General features: G+C 39.6%; 1 protein-coding gene across 3 annotated transcripts in view; it reads right to left on the bottom strand.

The window, feature by feature from the left end:
• Nucleotides 1-17,289, bottom strand: part of ksr2 (kinase suppressor of ras 2) — a 212,795-nt gene extending 195,506 nt beyond the window's left edge. For all 3 annotated transcript variants that reach the window (XM_047382133.1, XM_047382134.1, XM_047382132.1), the window contains exon 1: nucleotides 16,557-17,289. In XM_047382133.1, coding sequence (XP_047238089.1) covers nucleotides 16,557-16,730 — 174 coding nt within the window. In that variant the 5' untranslated portion in view covers nucleotides 16,731-17,289. The remainder of the gene's footprint in view (nucleotides 1-16,556) is intronic.
• Between the last annotated feature and the right edge of the window lie 1,382 nt (nucleotides 17,290-18,671).

An 18,671-nucleotide genomic window follows, 5' to 3' on the forward strand; every position in this document is an offset into this window, starting at 1 on the left:
GGATTTGTAAGGTCTGAGACTGTGTACTCTTGTACTCTGTAGAGCAGAAACATGTTGTCCTGTATGTAAACTCTATAAGATATTCCAAAACATTATATATTCCATTCTATCATTCACACAAAGTTGAGGAATATCTTTGATTGTCACTTTCTGAAAAGTAATTGTATTATATTATACTAAACTGCAAAAAGTCCAGTCCCACACCCCACAATTGAGAGAAACAATTTTGCAGTCAGCTAAACCCAGCTTAGAAGACCTAGATGTCAAATTTCAAAAAGCCTAAGTACACTTAAACATGATTTAATAAACAGCCCGCAGATCTCAGCGCATCCACCTCAGATGCACCCTGGTGTTGTGTTCCCTTAAATCCCAACTGGAGTAATAGATATCTACCACTGCTGCAGAATCAATTAACACATGAATAAATGCATAATAAATGTCCTTTAAAAAGCAGATGTAGTCCATTGCAAAACTGACTTTAGATACAATATAGGCAAACTTAATTGTGCTACATTGGATACCTGAAAGCAACATGTAATTACATTTTATTTTTGTTGTTAAGATGCAACTGTAATGTTTTACAGGGGGTACAGTGAGCTCACATGAAATTCAGATGTTCTAAAGAACAGAAAAGTAAAGAAAAAAAGAAAAAAGATGAATGTAATGAAAGAATAGGTTGAACAAAGAGCTATAAAGCATGTTTGAGGCAAGTTTGAGGCAAGAGGAAATATCACGTTTTTTTTATCAAAGTATTTGTTTTCTTTCTTTTTACCTGCCTTTTGTACCACATTACATTTAAAGACTGCTCCAATAACATAAGCTATATGTCTTCTGAAAGCCTTTAAAACTTCATTAGTATTGCTGCTGTAAGACCCAGTACAAAACAGTACTGCAATTATAAAGCTGTGATCAGGCAAAGGGAAAATTCAATTCAGTTTCAATTCAGTTTATTTATATAGCGCCAATTCACAAAACTTGTTGTCTCAAGGCACTTCACAAACGTCAGGTACATACATTCCAATTAATTAATTGGAATGTCAATTAATTAATCAATACATTAGTGTTGTCAATATTCAAAAAATTTGTAGAAAAAAACCAAATGTCTTCACAGTGAACCACAGTGTTGGAAAACCAACACAACATACTGTACAGCATGTGTGTAGACATAAGCTGCAGTAACAACAATATGCCACAATTATCCATGGTTTTTGCACTTTTTTATCTTTACCTTCTGTCTCTCTCTTTGCACACAGACCTCTTCTGCCAGCAGTATCTTATAAATCACCCAATTACACACTTTGAGTGGCAAGACTATGACTTATGGCAGAATCGGCTATCCAGTAAAACCTTTGATGCAAATCTCTCAGAAATCAATTTCTCACCCCAAATAATCTCATGTCTGCAACATGTTTTACATGTTCGTGTTTCATATTAACTACAGGAGATGTTGATATATATATATATATATATATATATATATATATATATATTTCTCTGTGCTGACAGTCTTTCAGAAAGGGAAAGACACAAAATGTTAATATATTTAAGAAGCAATGAAATAAAACAATTCCACCGTACATCACCCGTACATCACCCTTTATTCAAAAATCTACAAAGCTATTAGAACTGCAGGACAAATGGCATGTTGAATGTTTTTTATATCTTTCTCAAAAATAAATTGAAAAAATGTTGTTGCAAGTAAAGCAATCAAACCCATCTAGCATGTTTCCACCGTTATTTTGACTTTTTATCTTTAGTTATCTGCTCCAGCTCTTTGATATTGAAAGTCACCCTAATACAATTAGTAACAGTTAGTAAAGTTACAATAATACTTTAAATCTAAATCTGCTAGGATTTTGAATTATTATGAGTTGAACTATAGATGCAAAACACTAGGTGTGGCGACAGTGCAAATCACCATGAATACCACTTTTCCATAGTGACCTATGGTGATGGCAGCATCATGCTGTGGGAATGTGTTTTTTCAGCAGCAACATAGAAGGTGTTCAGAATTGATGGTAAGGTGGATGAAGCTAAATACAAGCAGCAAAATACTTAATACTGTAGCAGAGGTTTAGCTTTCATCAGGACAGCAACCCTAAACATGCTGCCAGAGCAGCAATTTAACAATTTAGATCAATGCATACTGATGTGTTAGAATGGCCCAATGCAATTAGAGCTAAAACCAATTGTGGGTCGGCTTCAAAATTGATTCTCAAAGCTTCTTCCCATTAAATCTGACCAAGCTTAAAGCTAAGTGTGACAATTGAAATAGCTGGCTGGGCAAAGCTGGTGGAGACATACCTCAAATGACTTTCAGTTGTAATTGGAGTCAAAAATGGTTTACAAAGTTATAGCTGGGGGTGAATACAAATGCATTCCTAGCTTTTCATATACCGGTAAATGAAACAAAAATGTAATATTGTTTTTCTTTTCCATAACAAATATTTAGCCACTACACTGTTGGTAAATCATTTAAAATCCCACAATTATTAAAAGCAATGTAACTTAAAATTTTCCTTAGATTTGGTAAATGCATTTTTTTCAATATTTATTGGACTTCAACTGAGTTTCTTTAAATCCTTAATAAATCTAAATTAAACTCACTAAGACATTATAAACAGTGTTTCTTGTGAAGGTTGGCAACATGTACCCAGTTTAAAGTCTTAATGTCCCATTAGTGGCTAGTAAAACTACAAAAGATAATATGAATGCTTTTCAGTCAGTCAGTCATTTTCTACCGCTTATTCCATAGTGGGTCGCGGGGGAGCTGGTGCCTATCTCCAGTAGTCTATGGGCGAGAGGCGGGGTACACCCTGGACAGGTCGCCAGTGAATGCTGTTTATTTAACATTAAATCCTTTGACCAAAAACTCATCTACTTTTTTTAATAAGGTCATGAATCACAATCAGATTTAACTTTATTTACCAAGTTTGTGCACACAAACAAGGAATCCACTTGCTCTCAATGAGGACATTTTCTCTTATTTCCAGAAATATAAAAGAGAAATGTTTTTTTGGGGTTTTTTTTGTGAACATGCATATGCAGTGTTTTACAAACAAAAAGACATGGTTGAATTGTGCACATGTGTATGGTATCGATCTGGGCACTCAGACTGTTAAGTATTCATCAGAGAGACAACCTGGGGGAAGAAATTGTCTCTGTAGCTGGTTTTTGGAAATAGTGCCCTGTAGTGCTGACCTGAAGGTAAAAGTCTAAACAGTTTGTTTGCAGGATGTGTGGGATCTGCAGAGATGTTAGCTGCTCTTTTCCTGAGCCAAGACCTGTACAGGTCCTGAATGGAGGTAAGGTCCGCCTTGATGATCCTCTCTACAAACCTAATTGTTCGTTGTAGTTTGGACTTGCCTTGTTTTGTGGATGACCCAAACCACACGGAGCTGGATGAGCGCAAAACAGACAGAATAATGGTGGTGTAGAAAATAACAGCAGCTCCTGTGTAAGGTTATAATTCTTGAGTTGATGTAGGAAGTACAGTCTCTGCTGGGCCTTTTTCCTAACATTGTCTATGTGTGAGGACCATTTTAGATCCAGAGAAAGGGTGGTTCCTAGGAACTGGAAGTGATCCACAGCAGACACAGTGTTGATGAGGATGGTGAGGGGAGACAATGTTGGGGGAGTTCTCTATAAGTTCACCGTCATCTCCACAGTCTTGAAAGCTCCAGGTGGTTCTGACCACACCAGTTGACCACCAGATCCACCTCCTGTCTGTATGCAGACTCGTCACTGTCCTGGATCAGACCAATAACAGGGTGTCATCTGCAAATTTCAGGAATTCCAAAGATGGGTCTGCCGAGGTGAAGTCACATGTGTACATGGAGAAAAGGAGTGGGGAGAGAACACACCACTGGGGGGCACCGGTGAAAAATAAGTAATGAAAAATATGTTGTTATGAATGAGTAAAGTGCTGCTACTTTGTAATAAGCAGCTTGTTAATAGTTCATTTAAAATGTAAGCGTAATATGTTGCTGCACGTAAAGATACAGAGGGGGCATTAATGTAAGTTTTAGGAAAACGTAATTGCATCCCTGATGTGTAACACTGTGAGGCCCCAGTTTCAGACACTGTCACTAACAAGGACAATGTAAGCATTGTCTGTCTAATATAGAGGATAGTGTCTTGAGATAATGGTAAAACTCACTCAGGTGTTTCCACGGAGAACCTACTTAATTAAATGTTGTTTGAAGATGGGCCGAGAAAGTGTAGAAATGGTGTTGAAAATTTTTTATATTGTTTGCTTTTTCATCTGTTCTGATTTCCATGTACAGGGACTCTTGTGTTGAAGACTGTTAAATGACAAGGTAAACAGCTAAATCATCACTTCTAAATCAATGCAATAAATTGACACAAAATAAAGACATCCCACTGGCGACCTGTCCATGGTGTACCTCGCCTCTCGCCCGTAGACGGCTGAAGATAGGCACCAGCTCCCCCGTGACCCGCTATGGAAGAAGCGTGTGTAGAAGACAGATGGACGGACGGATGGATGAAAACATCCCAAAAATAAGGCTGTGATACATGGGGTTTTCACTGCTGATTTTGTTCTGCATGCAGTCACACCCATGCCACAGAGTTATATTTATGGTTTTTATATGAATCTTCAACTTATGTGTTAACTGTCTTCCATTTGTCAAACAATACTTGGAGCAAGAGTTCAAACTGATATATTTACTATAATGTGATACAATGGTTTTTAATTTACTAGGAAATGGGCAGCAACAGCGTTTTTCAAAGTTGGGGGTGTGCATCACACTTTTATTCATATAAAAAAAATGGAATGTGTTTGGATGATCTACAGAAATTTAAATTAGAATAAATAATCCATGATAGAGGGAATAAGTGTCTTAAAGGAACATAAGTAGCATATTAGTTGTTGAGTCTGTTTGCATTCTCATTATGAACTGCCTTATTAGCATTGTTTGTGTATTCATAGCTGTGCCTTGGTTTCTGAAAGTCTAAGAAATCTCCTCGAGGAAGTAATTTTTGGAAGTGTTTTCTTCCCTGTTTTCTTTGCTCCAACTCAAAAACAAAGTACAAATACAATACATGTTCTTTTTAATCTTGGTCAGAGAGAACTATATGACCCGGTTTGCCTCAAGCAGAATAAACTATTCATCCCCATAAGCTGCAATTCTCCAACTGTTCATCACAGCCTTTGTAAAAAATCCTCATGGTTCCACTTTGACACACATAGTTTATAAGAAATGTATCACCTTGAGGATTTTGTCCACCTGACAACTAAATATGAATGAACAACATTTGTATTTTCTTGGTTTCTTTGATTGTGTAGATTAGGATAGTTTTTTAGCTTTAGGCATAGAGCAGACCACTCAGTAACAAGAAGAACTTTACTTGCTAAGCATTGAATCAACAACGAAAATAGGAGTAGACTCGAAGATTTCTTAACCTAGGGAGTGGCTTCATGCTCAGGCGACTGCCCCTTTGAGCATCATTGTAAAAATGATGGTCACTGATGCTGCTCTGTCTTGCATGGTGAGTTTGCTAGCAAAAATATAAAGATATCAAAATATCTCCCGATCTCTGGTAAATGTTTCCCTTTCTTGAAGTTTTTCTTCTCCAACAAGTTCTTTGGCTTTAATTTCTCCATTATTAAAAATGATTATATCACATTTCTTCTTTATCTTTATAGAATAGTTTACATAGTTTCAATGTGTTCACTGTATCTCACAAGTATCCAGGGGATAACGTCAACAATGTGTAATTATGCCAATGGAAGCCAGTGTAACACAACAAACATCCAGGTCACGATGTAGGCAGCTATTGTGGTTAAAGCAAAGTAAATACTAGACATCTGTGATAAACTAAGTTTGATTAGTTTCATGGATTTCTCCATATACACAGCTTTGCACATGACATTACAGACTCCTCGATCAAAATTTACCTAAGTAGGAATAGGGAAAACAACAATGTCGTCTGTCTAAAAGTAAAAATGCAGGTGAAAAGTGAAAAGTTGTTCAAATAAAGAAATCTACTGATGTCAAAATGTTATTCAATGTCTTAGTTAGACATACAGTAGGACAGCGCATATGGACTAAAAGAGTGTAATTTTCAACATATTTCTCTGAGCTAAAGAGGGATAATGGTTGGCCAACATAAATTGCGTGTGAAATAAATGTCTATGGATGTCTATGGATGTTTTGATCAAAGCATTTTCTCAACAAAAATCGTCCTACTGAACAATTTTTTCAGTAGGATGATTAAAAATGTTAATACAGAAAACCTAGACAGTAGAGACAATCTGCAAGTGACTGAATAGCAGAGGTGCAACCAAGTCACAATTAAGTTTCTGTTCGTCTTTCAATGTAACCTAACTTTCTTTTTGAAACAGAGCTCTTCAAACATGGTTCATATTCTAACAGACTATTCTTACTTTACTATTCAGCTGAATCAATAAATAAAAACCTTAATTTAAAGAACAAGAGGAATAGAGGCACACGTGGCAGTTTTAATAGTTGTTTATTTCACAAGGTATATTTCATATTTCTTTAGATAATGTTTTGTTAGCTGCATCTAAGTAACTTTTATTTTAACATTTTATGGTTAAACTTTCACAAATACAGAAAAAAAATTTTTCTCAACTTAAAGTGCTCATGGATGTTGTTCATCGGTGCACTTGGCACCAGGACACCCCGTGCAAGAGGTTGATGATCGACTTTGTTGTCGTGTTGTCAGACCTTCGGCCACATGTTTTGGACACTCGGGTGAAGAGAGGGGCTGTGCGGTCCACTGATCACCACCTGGTGGTGAGTTGGATCCGCTGGAAGAGGAGAAAGCTGGACAGACTTGGCAGGCCCAAGCGCATAGTGAGGGTCTGCTGGGAACGTCTGGCAGAGCCGTCAGCCAAGGATGTATTCAACTCCCACCTCCGGGAGAGCTTTGACCAGATTCTGAGGGATGTTGGAGACATAGAGGCCGAGTGGACCATGTTCTCTGCATCTATTGTCGATGCTGCTGCCCGTAGCTGCGGCCGTAAGGTCTGTGGTACCTGTCGTGGCGGCAAATTCCGAACCCGGTGGTGGACACCGGCAGTAAGGGATGCTGTCAAGCTGAAGAAGGAGTCCTATCGGATGTGGTTGGCTTGTGGGACTCCTGAGGCGGCTGACGGGTACCGTGAGGCCAAGCGTGCCGCAGCCCGGGCTGTGGCAGAGTCACGCTCCCAAGCTTGGGCCTGGGAGGAGTTCGGTGGGGCTATGGAGAAGGACTACTGGTTGGCCTCGAAGCGATTCTGGCAAACCGTGAGGCACCTCAGGAGGAGGAAGCAGTGCTTCGCCAACACTGTTTACAGTGGGGGTGGGGAGCTGCTGACCTCGACTGGGGACATTATCGCGGGGTGGAAGGAGTGCTTCGAGGATCTCCTCAATCCTGCCATCACATATTCCCTGGTGGAAGCAGAGGCTGGGGACTCGGGGTTGGACTCTTTCATCACCCAGGCTGAAGTCACAAAGTTAAAAAGCTCCACAGTGGCAGGGCTTCGGGGGTGGATGAGATCCGCCCTGAGTACCTCAAGTCTCTGGATGTTGTGAGGCCATCATGGTTAACATGCCTCTTCAACATTGTGTGGCGGTCTGGGACAGTGCCTCTGGACTGGCAGACTGGGGTGGTGGTCCCCCTTCATAAGAAGGGTGACCGGAGGCTGTGTTCCATCTATAGGGGGGATCACACTCCTCAGCCTCCCTGGTAAGGCCTACGCTGGACCAGCTCTACACCCTCTGCAGGGTACTTGAGGGTTCATGGGAGTTTGCCCAACCGGTCCACATGTGTTTTGTGGACCTGGAGAAGGCACTCGACTGTGTCCCTCGTGGTGCCCTGTGGGGGGTGCTCCAGGAGTATGGAGTCAGAGGCCCTTTATTAGGGGCCATCCGGTCTCTTGTGGTCCGCATTGCTGGCACTAAGTCGGACTTGTTCCCGGTGCATGTTGGACTCCGGCAGGGCTGCCCTTTGTCACCGGTCCTGTTCATAACTTTTATGGACAGGATTTCTAGACGCAGCCAAGGGCCGGAGGGGGTCTGGTATGGGGACCAGAGGATTTCGTCTCTTCTTTTTGCAGATGACGTGGTCCTGCTGTCCCCCTCTAGCCAAGACCTACAGCATGCGCTGGGGTGGTTTGCAACCAAGTGTGAAGCAGCTGGGATGAAGATCAGCTCCTCCAAGTCCGAGGCCATGGTTCTCGACCGGAAAAGGGTGGCTTGTCCTCTTCAGGTTGGAGGGGAGTTCCTGCTTCAAGTGGAGGAGTTTAAGTATCTCGGGGTCTTGTTCACAAATGAGGGAAGAATGGAGCGGGAGATCGACAGATCGGTGTGGCTGCCGCAGTAATAGGGACACTATGCCGGTCCGTTGTGGAGAAGAGAGAGCTGAGCCGAAAAGCGAAGGTCTCGATTTACCGGTCGGTCTACGTTCCTACCCTCACCTATGGCCAGGAACTTTGGGTCATGACCGAAAGAACGAGATCCCGGATACAAGCAGCTGAAATGAGCTTCCTCCGTAGGGTGGCCGGGCACTCCCTTAGAGATAGGGTGAGGAGCTCGGCCATCCGGGAGGAGCTCAGAGTAGAGCCGCTGCTCCTCCACATCGAGAGGAGCCAGTTGGCGTGGCTCGGGTATCTATTCCGGATGCCTCGTGGACACCTTCCTCGGGAGGTGTTCCAGGCACGTCCCACTGGGAGGAGGCCCAGGGGAAGACCCAGGACACGCTGGAGGGACTATGTCTCTCGGCTGGCCTGGGAACGCCTTGGGATTCCCCCAGACGAGCTGGAGGAGGTGTCTGGGGAGAGGGACGTCTGGGTGTCTCTACTGAGTCTGTTGCTCCCGTGAACCGGTTCCGGATGAAGCAGAAGATGACGAGAACAGTGCAAACCTGCTTTTACAATAATAAACAAGTCATATCAGATCATATACACATAAAAATCAGATTACATACTGTATGAAAAGGGTATATGATTGTCTCATTTCTGATAATTCAAGCTTATTTTATAAGATATGATTAGGCCGTTATAATATGCTAACGATGTATCTTGAATGCACTGACTATGTTTCAGATCAGGCTCAAAGCACAAATACTGGAACATTTATGCAGTAAACTGCGTAATTTCTGCAATTAAAATGGTGTACAATTAGAATTGGGAGGCTGAGTCTATCAGATATTTAGGTGTTTCACTATCGAGGGACTTCTCAAAATTGTTCGATCTAAATTATGGCCCACTAAATTTGAAAATAAAATCAGATTTACATGAATGGAATGCTATTCCCTTTTTAAGTTTAAGCTCCCGGATAGAATCCATCAGGATGTATACCCTCCCACAGTTGCTGTACTTATTTTAATGCCTACCAGTCAGAATCCCGCCCAAACAGTTCTTAGAATGGGATAAATTAATAGGGAGGTATTTGTGGCAGGGTAAAAAGGCCAAAATTAAGTTTAGGTCTCTGCAACTAAAAAAAGGAAAGGGTGGAATGGGCCTTCCCTGTTTACAGGAATACTATCATGCAGCCCAGTTGAGAAATTTATTCTGCCTGTGTTCACCATCATACACCACAGCATGGAAGGAAATAGAAGGCACGGCAATAAAAGGAATCCCAATAACACGCCCACTTAGTGATTATAAATTACAGGAAGAACAGCAGATCCCAGAAGACTCCATAACAGGTAGCTTTCTCAAGTCCTGGCAGGAATTGGCTAAAATTTGCAGAACAGGAAAAGCATCTAAAATTATGAGGTGGTGTGCCTATGACTCAGACTTTGCGACAAATATAGTAGATAACAGATTTAAGTTATAGACCTCAAAAGGATTAACTACCTGTGTCCTGCCCTTTTATGTACTTGTGGTTTTTATTGCTCGAGGTGGTGCAACCCCCATTTTCTGTTTAATTCTGTTAATTGTTGTTATCGTTCACAACAAATTAGCAATAGTCGGTAAAAGAAAATGCCAGAAAGGCAGTATGGATGAAATCATTTGGACTCTCAGCTTTTATCCTCAGGTTTGACCTTTAATGGGTAAAGCCGTAATTAATGAATGTGATGGAATCTGTCTTTCTAAATAAAAAAATTATTACAAAAAAACTGTGTCATTTCTTCACTTATAGTTAACGGAGTAACAGTAAAGTCACATTACCCTGCAAATTCACTGCTGCAAGGTTAGCAGATTGCTAGCAGTCCTTTTTTTAATAACATACTTTCTGTTTGGTGAAAACTATCAAATACGTTCAAGCCAAAAGGCTCAAGTCCAGTTGAAGTCATGAGTCGCTGGAGTTAAAGTTGAGATCCAAGTCAAGTCTAAAGTCATTATATTTGTGACTTGAGTCGGACTTGAATACAAGTCATGTGACTTGAGTCCACACCTCGACTGATTAAGAACTGAGGGTGTTAGTTGTGTTTTCCTTTACTTACTTTACTAAATTCTTATTAACTAATGTATCATATAGGATCTGATGTACTTATTAAGACCAATAATATTACAAATGTTAATTAACAGATATCCACTATTTGGATATGTTTTGCAAGAGTTGTTTTAAGTAGGTCAATTTGTTCCTTGAAACGTAGGGGGGATGTAGACTAAATTTAATAACAATAGAGCTACAGTCACCAACAGGATGTGACAGTCAAAATCTGTCACTGTGGGTGGAAATTATGCCAGTTTTTCTTCAATGATTGACATAAACAGAATCTAAATGTGGCCAAAGCATTTTACTTGTTGTAACTTTCAATTTCAAATTATTCCACAGCCTGGGTAAAAACAGTATTACAGCTGAAACAAATTGTGGTTAATTTAAACTTTAGGATGTCTGAAGAAAATCTGTCACCAATTTATATTTCCTCTCACATAATAAGACAAAAACAACACAGACATCAGTCATCCTACCGAGACACAAACAAAGGAAGCACAGTAAAAGGGGCACTCTTTAAAACTGAACAGATGAATAATCTCATATTAATCAAATGACTCTGTGTACGATGAAAAGCTCCAAAAACTGTCCTCAGTTCCGACTTAAGACTCAAACAGAGAGACAACCAGTGGGTAAAATTACGTAATTCAGCTATTTTTTCTAAAATGCAACAGGTTAATATTTGACCATCATCAATGTCCTTTGAAATGAATGCTGAAATCACAATAAGTTTGGTTTTCTGGAAACAGGAACAGTTGTTTTGTTATTTCAGCTTTAATAATTTAGTAAATGTAGTGGTGTAAAGAAAATAAAGGGGAACCCACAAAGTGAGAAGGTTTTACAAGCATTAGAAGAAAAATATTGCAGTGAAGCCAGCTGACAATGTTAAAGTTAGTCATTTGCACCTTCAGTTGTAGTTGCTAATTCTTTAAAACAGTGCTGGTGGTGTAGGGGTTAAGCGCATGACAATACACTGAGGTCATAGTCCTCGATGTGGCTGTCCCAGGTTCAAGTCCCTGACCTGGCGACTTTTGCCGAATGTTTTGCCCTCTTTCCTGTCTACCTACTGTCAAAAAATGAAAAAGAAACGCCTCTACTGCCGCAAAAAAAAAACAACCGGACTCTGCTGCATTCCATCATCCCAAACCTGATGATTTCTAGTTAATTTGTGTTTATTTATCAAACATTTACTTTATTTCTTTCTAAGGGGGCTTAATTCTTTTTTGGCATTAAGGCCACCTAAGGTACATGGTGTTCTGCAACTAACTGCATCACTAAATCAAACCTGGTATGGATTATTTTACACTGGTTACAGATAGTACAAAACATAGGCTTTGATTGGTTTTAACTCCATTTACAGATGTAAAAAACATGTTTCAAGACAATGGCTTAACTTGAAAAATTTATGAGTTTTAAAAAATAAATTCCAAGAAGAAATAAGACTGCTATTGCTGCAACAGGCTGCTCCACTTTTCTTAATGAAGTCTAAAAAGAAAAGGAAGTAAATGAAGATTTTTACTTTTTGTTGTAACTTACAAAACAAACAAAAACTTTTGTTGCACTCTCACTGCAAGTGAAAACACTTCAGAAAGAAAATTTTGAGTGGTTTGGAAAACTTTCCACTAGCGTCATAGTAAAGCCAGGTGTTTCAGGATGATTTAACTATATCATCAACAGTGCTTGAAATGAGCCGATTGCATTCAAAGTTATTAATTAAGCTAGCTTTTATCATTGCTCTTTGCAATCAGCAGAAAAATGCATCACTATGTCTCCCTGTTAGGACAAATATCTTATCTGCAATATTTCAAAACATTATTTTAAAACCTGCAAAGGTCCAGAACTGTCCAGAGCCTGCAAGGATGGATGGATGGATGGATGGATGGATAGATGGATGGATAGATGGATGGATGGATGGAGGGACGGACGGACGGACGGACGGACGGATGGACGGATGGAGACATCCCAAAAATAAGGCTTATAAGGCAAATGTAAGCATGCCCATTCAACAAGGTAAAGTATAAGTACACAAAATAAGAAATAAGAGCAAACTTAAAACATAGGAAAAAAATCCTGTACAGTTATTGAAAATAGCATCCTTCATACTGCATGCTCAGTATGAGGGATTGCTGCAAAGTCAACGCCAGTGACTGTCCACTGTCTCTACATGCTCATCCAGGAGGAGTGAATGCTGCAAGTCACTGACTGGATGCAATCTGCTGGGTTTCCTTAGATGGAAAAACTTTTTATCCAATTTGAATAAAAAGCTAACTCCGACTGCACTGTTCAATTGTTAGGATTAATTGGAATGTCTGTACCTGACTGTTGTGAAGTGCCTTGAGACAGCATGTGTTGTGAATTGGCGCTATATAAATAAAAACTGAATTGAATTGAATCATATTCAAAGAAATCTCCAAATGACTAATACAATTTTTTTTTCAATTACAAAATGTGCTTGTACATTTCTGCCTAAAAAACAACAGAATATGAAAAAACTGTGAAAATATTTGCAATTTGAGTTATATTTTTGAGTTTGGGTTTGTTGAAAGCAGTGATGGTTATAAAGTCTAAAGCAGATCAAAACAATTTATTTCTTTTTTTTTGGTAAAAGTATAGTTTGAAATTAAATTTCATGAAATGATAATTACCTATCTGAATCTAACTTGCAGTATAGAGCAATAAGTACAATCCCAGTCTTGAGTGTTATGAGAGTTATGGAGGAAAAACAGGTCTGCAAACGGGCTGTATCGCCTTAACTCAAAACTAACAATTTCCTAATTGGGCAACCAAAGGTCATCTTATATATTTTTACATCTTGTAACTCTTGTATAACAGAGTTTTTTTTATTATTTTCCCAGCCTAACAATGTCATTGTTGCTCTAGGTATGAAACCTGTCCTACCACTAATAAGCTGGTTTGTCAACCAAGAATTGTTCCATATCTAATCAACAGTTATTTTTGTGTAAAATTCGGATTATACTAATATTTTTTTCATTTTCCTTGAAAAAAGAAATCTCTTATATTCCCATTTGGAATAGGTCATCTATTCTATCTAGTCTGATCAGTGGAATGATAGCTACTGTTGCATGGGTGTTCTTCGGTTGAGAAAATATCACTCAAACACAACTGTTCCAAGCTAAAGGGTTGAGGTGTAAAGATTTGTTAAGTGACACTAACTGTTGAAAAACTTATTTATTTATTTATTTTTTTACTTTTTATTCGGCCCCTTCCTGCATAGTGGTTAGCATGACTTCTTCATTAAAAAGTCTCATTCACTATATTCTTCTAACTGCTGTCTACAGTAGTCCACTTGAAGAAAAAATAACTATCCCATTAGGTAGGCTCACAATAACATTTTATACAATTCTTTAGACAAATATGGCAGCATTTGCAGTAACTGCATAAAGGTTATATACACACAGTCCTCCGAAGTTATTGGGAGAGATGTGCAAGAATAAAAAACTTAAAAATAAAGTTATGATTTTCTTTTTTCTTGCACCAACTAGTGGCCTTTATTTTTTGTTATTTTTCAAAAGTAAGCAGTCAGGAAGTGGAGTGGCGATGCAGCACAGGTTTCCAGAGTTGGGACTCGTAACAAAGACAACTGCATTGAGGACTAAAGCCTCCATATTTTGGTCACACGCTTTACCGCTAAGCCACACGTCCCGCCCAGAGTTATTACATTTTTAAAGCAGCAGCATCATATACTTTTTTGAGAAAATACAATCTTAAATTTCAATACATTTCTTCAGTGGAAGACATAAATCATATCTTCAAAATTTATTGTTTTTAACAAAACAATTGTAAATGTAATAATTGCGGCAATTGTGTAATTTGCATTTTACATTTTTAAGTGGATCTGATTTACTACAAACTGTAAAGTAGGAATCTATGACTTCCTGTTTCTATGGGATATAAATACGTTGACATTCTACAGAGGCCCTTTTCCTTCAGCCACTCTTCAAAATGAAGAACACGAGAGAACATGCCATTTAGGTAAAACAGATTAGATTTGCAAATATATGATGTCTTAGCAATAATTAAAAAGTTTAAAACACCTTGAACAGTGACATACAAGGCAGGACCAATGTTTATCTGGCACCACATACAGTAGAGTATGATAGAGAGTTTGGTTAAAAATGTCCAAAACTCACTGTTGGACATTGGATGTAGCAAGTGGCATTTTGGGGTCACCAAGTCCCAATTAAACCTATATGCTCACCGGAAAGAGCCTTTTCTTTCCTATCATTACAAATGTAATTTGGATCTTTAACTGGATCAGTGTTCTTTGGACAGCAGAGGGTAAGACTGAGCTTTTCTACAACAACCAGTAAAATGTGGAAAACATGCCCACTGTTAGGTACAGTGAAGAAGCTGTGATGTTGCGGCCTGTTTCTCTTCCAAAGGCCACGGAAACCTTGTTAGAGTGCCCAGTGTTATAAACTCTTTCAAACATCAGGAAACTTTACATGAATGTATTCTGGACTTTGCCTGAGAGCTCAAAATGGATCATCAGTAGATCTTTCACCAGAACAATGATCTGGTGAAAGATCTAATGATGATCCACCAGAACAGTGATCGAAAACACTTGGCTAAATCAACATAGAAACGGATAACCAGAAACACAATAAACTTTCCACCATGGCCGTCTTAGTCCCCAGACCGAAACACATAGAAAGCCTGTAAGCTGAAAAGAAGAGTGCATAAAGGGGCATGTTAAGAGATTCTGCAAAGAAAAACACTCAAAGATCTTTTCTGTGTGCTCCATCATTATGAAATATTATTGAAGACTGGTACTGTCTTATTTGCAAAAAAAAAAGTTGAATAATGTACTAGAATGTAGTTTTACGTTAAAGCTTTTTACACATCTTTACACAAGCTGTAAATAAATGTAGATGCTGTTACATCAATAATAACTAAATATTTAAGTAAATGGGGGAAGTCATCCAGCATCCATGAAATGTTATCTCCCCTGATCTTTTCTGTTTGTTATAGCACAGACGGGTAAAATCATGTCACTAACATCTTTTAGAAAATATTTCAAAAAGATCTGTCAGTGGAGATAATAGGAAAGTATAAGTAATGCTTAAATCCAACATCCACAATCCTTTGCCAGGCAGTCTGGGAACATAGTGAACATTTATCTTCACACTGTCTGCTAAGTGCTGCCAGCGCACACTTAACAATAGTTCTCTTTTGTCTTGGAAAGCATTCCTGTTTCATCACTTCTGTACTTAACAACTCAGACATAATGCATCACAATATGGTTGTGTATATTATACCATCTAGGCTCATATTCCTGTGGGGATCAATGTGTTGCACTCACAGGTGACTTTATGGTTGGCTATTTTTAGTGCAACATCTCAATTATAATCCAACAGGGACTGAGTGTGTTTTGATGGTCCACAGATACTCAGTGCTGACTTTCTAATCACCTCATTGCACTTAATGGTGTTTGTTTTAATCTCTTGAGATATCACCCAAAAACATTCTTGCAGGCCCCTAATGCTGTGCAGTCTGCAGTCCTACAAGGTGAGTTTTCACTCATCCTTATCGCACTTTATGGCATGCTTTTTAACGTCCTGTCACTGGCTTTAACTAGACTGAAACAAAAACAAACAAAAAAAAAAACATCGAGGTATTATGGGTATTACGTAACGCAATTTACGGAATACCCCACGGGCCAATTAATGGATAACGATATTTTGTAACAAAGTCAGTAATCTGCCCGCCTTGCTTAACGCAGGGGTCTGAACGCGCCGAGATACAGCAGATGCGCAGGCTGGCGTGCTGGTAATGGATTGTAAACACGGACAGCCTATAGGCCACGGCTGCCTTGCCTCAGATATTATTCTGATGGAGGAGAGCCACCTTCTCTCCCCGCCACCTGCAGAATGCGCAAGTCTCCAACAGCCCACTGCAGCCCCGTGGCCTCTTGGTTTACTGCACCACACAAAAACAGATAGCAAGAGGGCTTTGGCAGCAATCTTTGCATATTAATGCAGTGACAGCACAATGCCATGTTGCCCCGCTGGAGAAAGAAAAAGAAGCCCATATAAATATGCAGAGTGGCCTAGAAAGAGCACGGTGACAGCCCTCTGTGTATTGATGGAGATGGAGGTGCACTGAAAAAAAGGTGCTTACCTCCAGCGTTCGGATCTCTTTTTGTGTCAAGTCGTTGGATGTGGCACATTTGGTCCGTAAACCCTCCAAACTGGAAATGCTTATGTCTATCATGTTTTGCACCAACTCGCACTGCTGCAAGGCTTTCTGCAAACTCAGATGCTGCTCCTCGCTTTTTGTCATCTCCTCGTTCATAGTTTAGCGACCGGTGGATGTTATTTTTCCCTTTTGCACTTATGAAATAAATAACTAAATAAAAATAAGAGGAGCAAGAATAGTAATTCAAAAAAGAAATGTGGAGGAGCCCACGGAGCAGAGCAGCCTGCAGAACGCCATGAAACGAGATGTTGTAGGTTTTATTTGAGCCGTGAGAGAGTCGACTCCATTGTAACAACAGTCCTCGTAGTTTCCTGCTGGATCATCAAGGTGTCTCTGGATGGAGGCTAGATCAAGCACGATGTAAAGACATCCAGACGGAGTACACGGTTGGACGCAGCATCCATTGGGTGCCCCCTTCCTTTCAAAGGGATGTAAGAAGAAAAAAAAAGAATTCAGATGATGCTGCTCAGCGCATCCTAAGCAGACGGATCGGGAGGAAAAGCCTGGTTGCTGATTTAAAGGTGTTGATGCGTGGACTGGATGCAGGTACTCCCTGTCTCCCTTGGCAGCAGCTGCATCCCGGTTCGTTCCCACCACACCGACATGTTTCCTGTCAATCAAACCTACAGCAACAGCATCGCAGCGCCCAGGCACAGCCGTGAGGGGCCGCTCTCGCGAGAGAAAGTGCAGAAGACCTCAGCCTGCAGGGCTGGATGTCACGCTGGGCTATTTCTTTACATTTCTGATTAAAACATTTAGACGTAGCACAGAGAAATTATTGATAAAGAGACCCGTTATTGTTTCTGTTACATTTTCTTTATAGAATCGTTTGCTACTGCAAAATAAATTATAGGTAAATCTTAATAAAAATGAAAATTGTTGAAAAGTTATTATATTTCAGTAATTAAATTCGAAAAGTGAAACTTAAAGTTATATAGATTCTTTACACACAAATTTATATATTTCATGCATTTATTTGTTTTTAATTTTAGCTTTATTTCTTACAGCTATTTGAATATTAAATAAAGGCAAAATTAAATTAAAACATAAATGTTTTCTGGCTACATTGCATGCCTTTGTACTTCACAGTAAATGCACTCTGTTTACATTAATTACTGTTCCAATGCGGCATGACATGGTGGTTTCAAAGAATCCCAGGTAGCTTCAATAGTGCCTTCAGCTCATCTACATTGTTGGGTCTGGAGTGTCTCATCTTCCTCTTGACAAAACTCTGTAGATTATCTTTGAGGATTAGGTCAGGGGGGTTTGCTGTCCAACCAAGCACAGTGATACCATGATCATTAAAGCAGGTATTTGGACTTTTTGCATTGTGAGAAGGCGACAAGTCTTACTGAGAAAAGGAAATTAGCATCTCCATAACGAGCAAAGAGAAGCCTGAAGTGCTCGTCCACATAGTGGACCAACACCAGCAGATGACATGGCTCCCAGATCATCACTGACTGTGTGAACCTCACACTGGACCTAAAGCAAACAGGATTCTGTACCTCTCAAAGCTTCCTCCAGATTCTGTGACTGGTTTCTGTATTACATTTCTTTGAAATTTAATAAGGACTTTGGGCCACTGAAAAAAAAACATTTTCTCCTTCACCCACACAGGTAATATGCTTTTGAGCTTGTCCCTCATTCAAAATTGTCTTAAGACAAATGGCCTGTACATGTATAATGCTTTATCAAGAACTCCAAAGTGTTTACACTACAATCAGTCAGCGGCGCTAGGGGGCCTTCTGACCACCATCAGTAAGACATGACTGAGTCGCACAGAGTGGGGGTTCAAACTGGCAACCCACCGGTTACATCTACCACCTGATACTGACGCCACAAGGAATGCAACAGCTTCAGTCCGTGTCCAGCAACATCTTTGAGTGGTGGGTCTTGAATAAATGACTCCAGTTGCAGATCACTCCAATCTCATTTTTCATCAGCTGCAAATCATAACTATAAAAATCGAAACAGAAATAATCATGTGTGTTCTTAACCAACATGAGTTTCACATTTTAAATTAAATTACTGAAATAA

This window comes from Girardinichthys multiradiatus, chromosome 12 (assembly GCF_021462225.1).
Source record: "Girardinichthys multiradiatus isolate DD_20200921_A chromosome 12, DD_fGirMul_XY1, whole genome shotgun sequence".
Taxonomy (NCBI): domain Eukaryota; kingdom Metazoa; phylum Chordata; class Actinopteri; order Cyprinodontiformes; family Goodeidae; genus Girardinichthys; species Girardinichthys multiradiatus.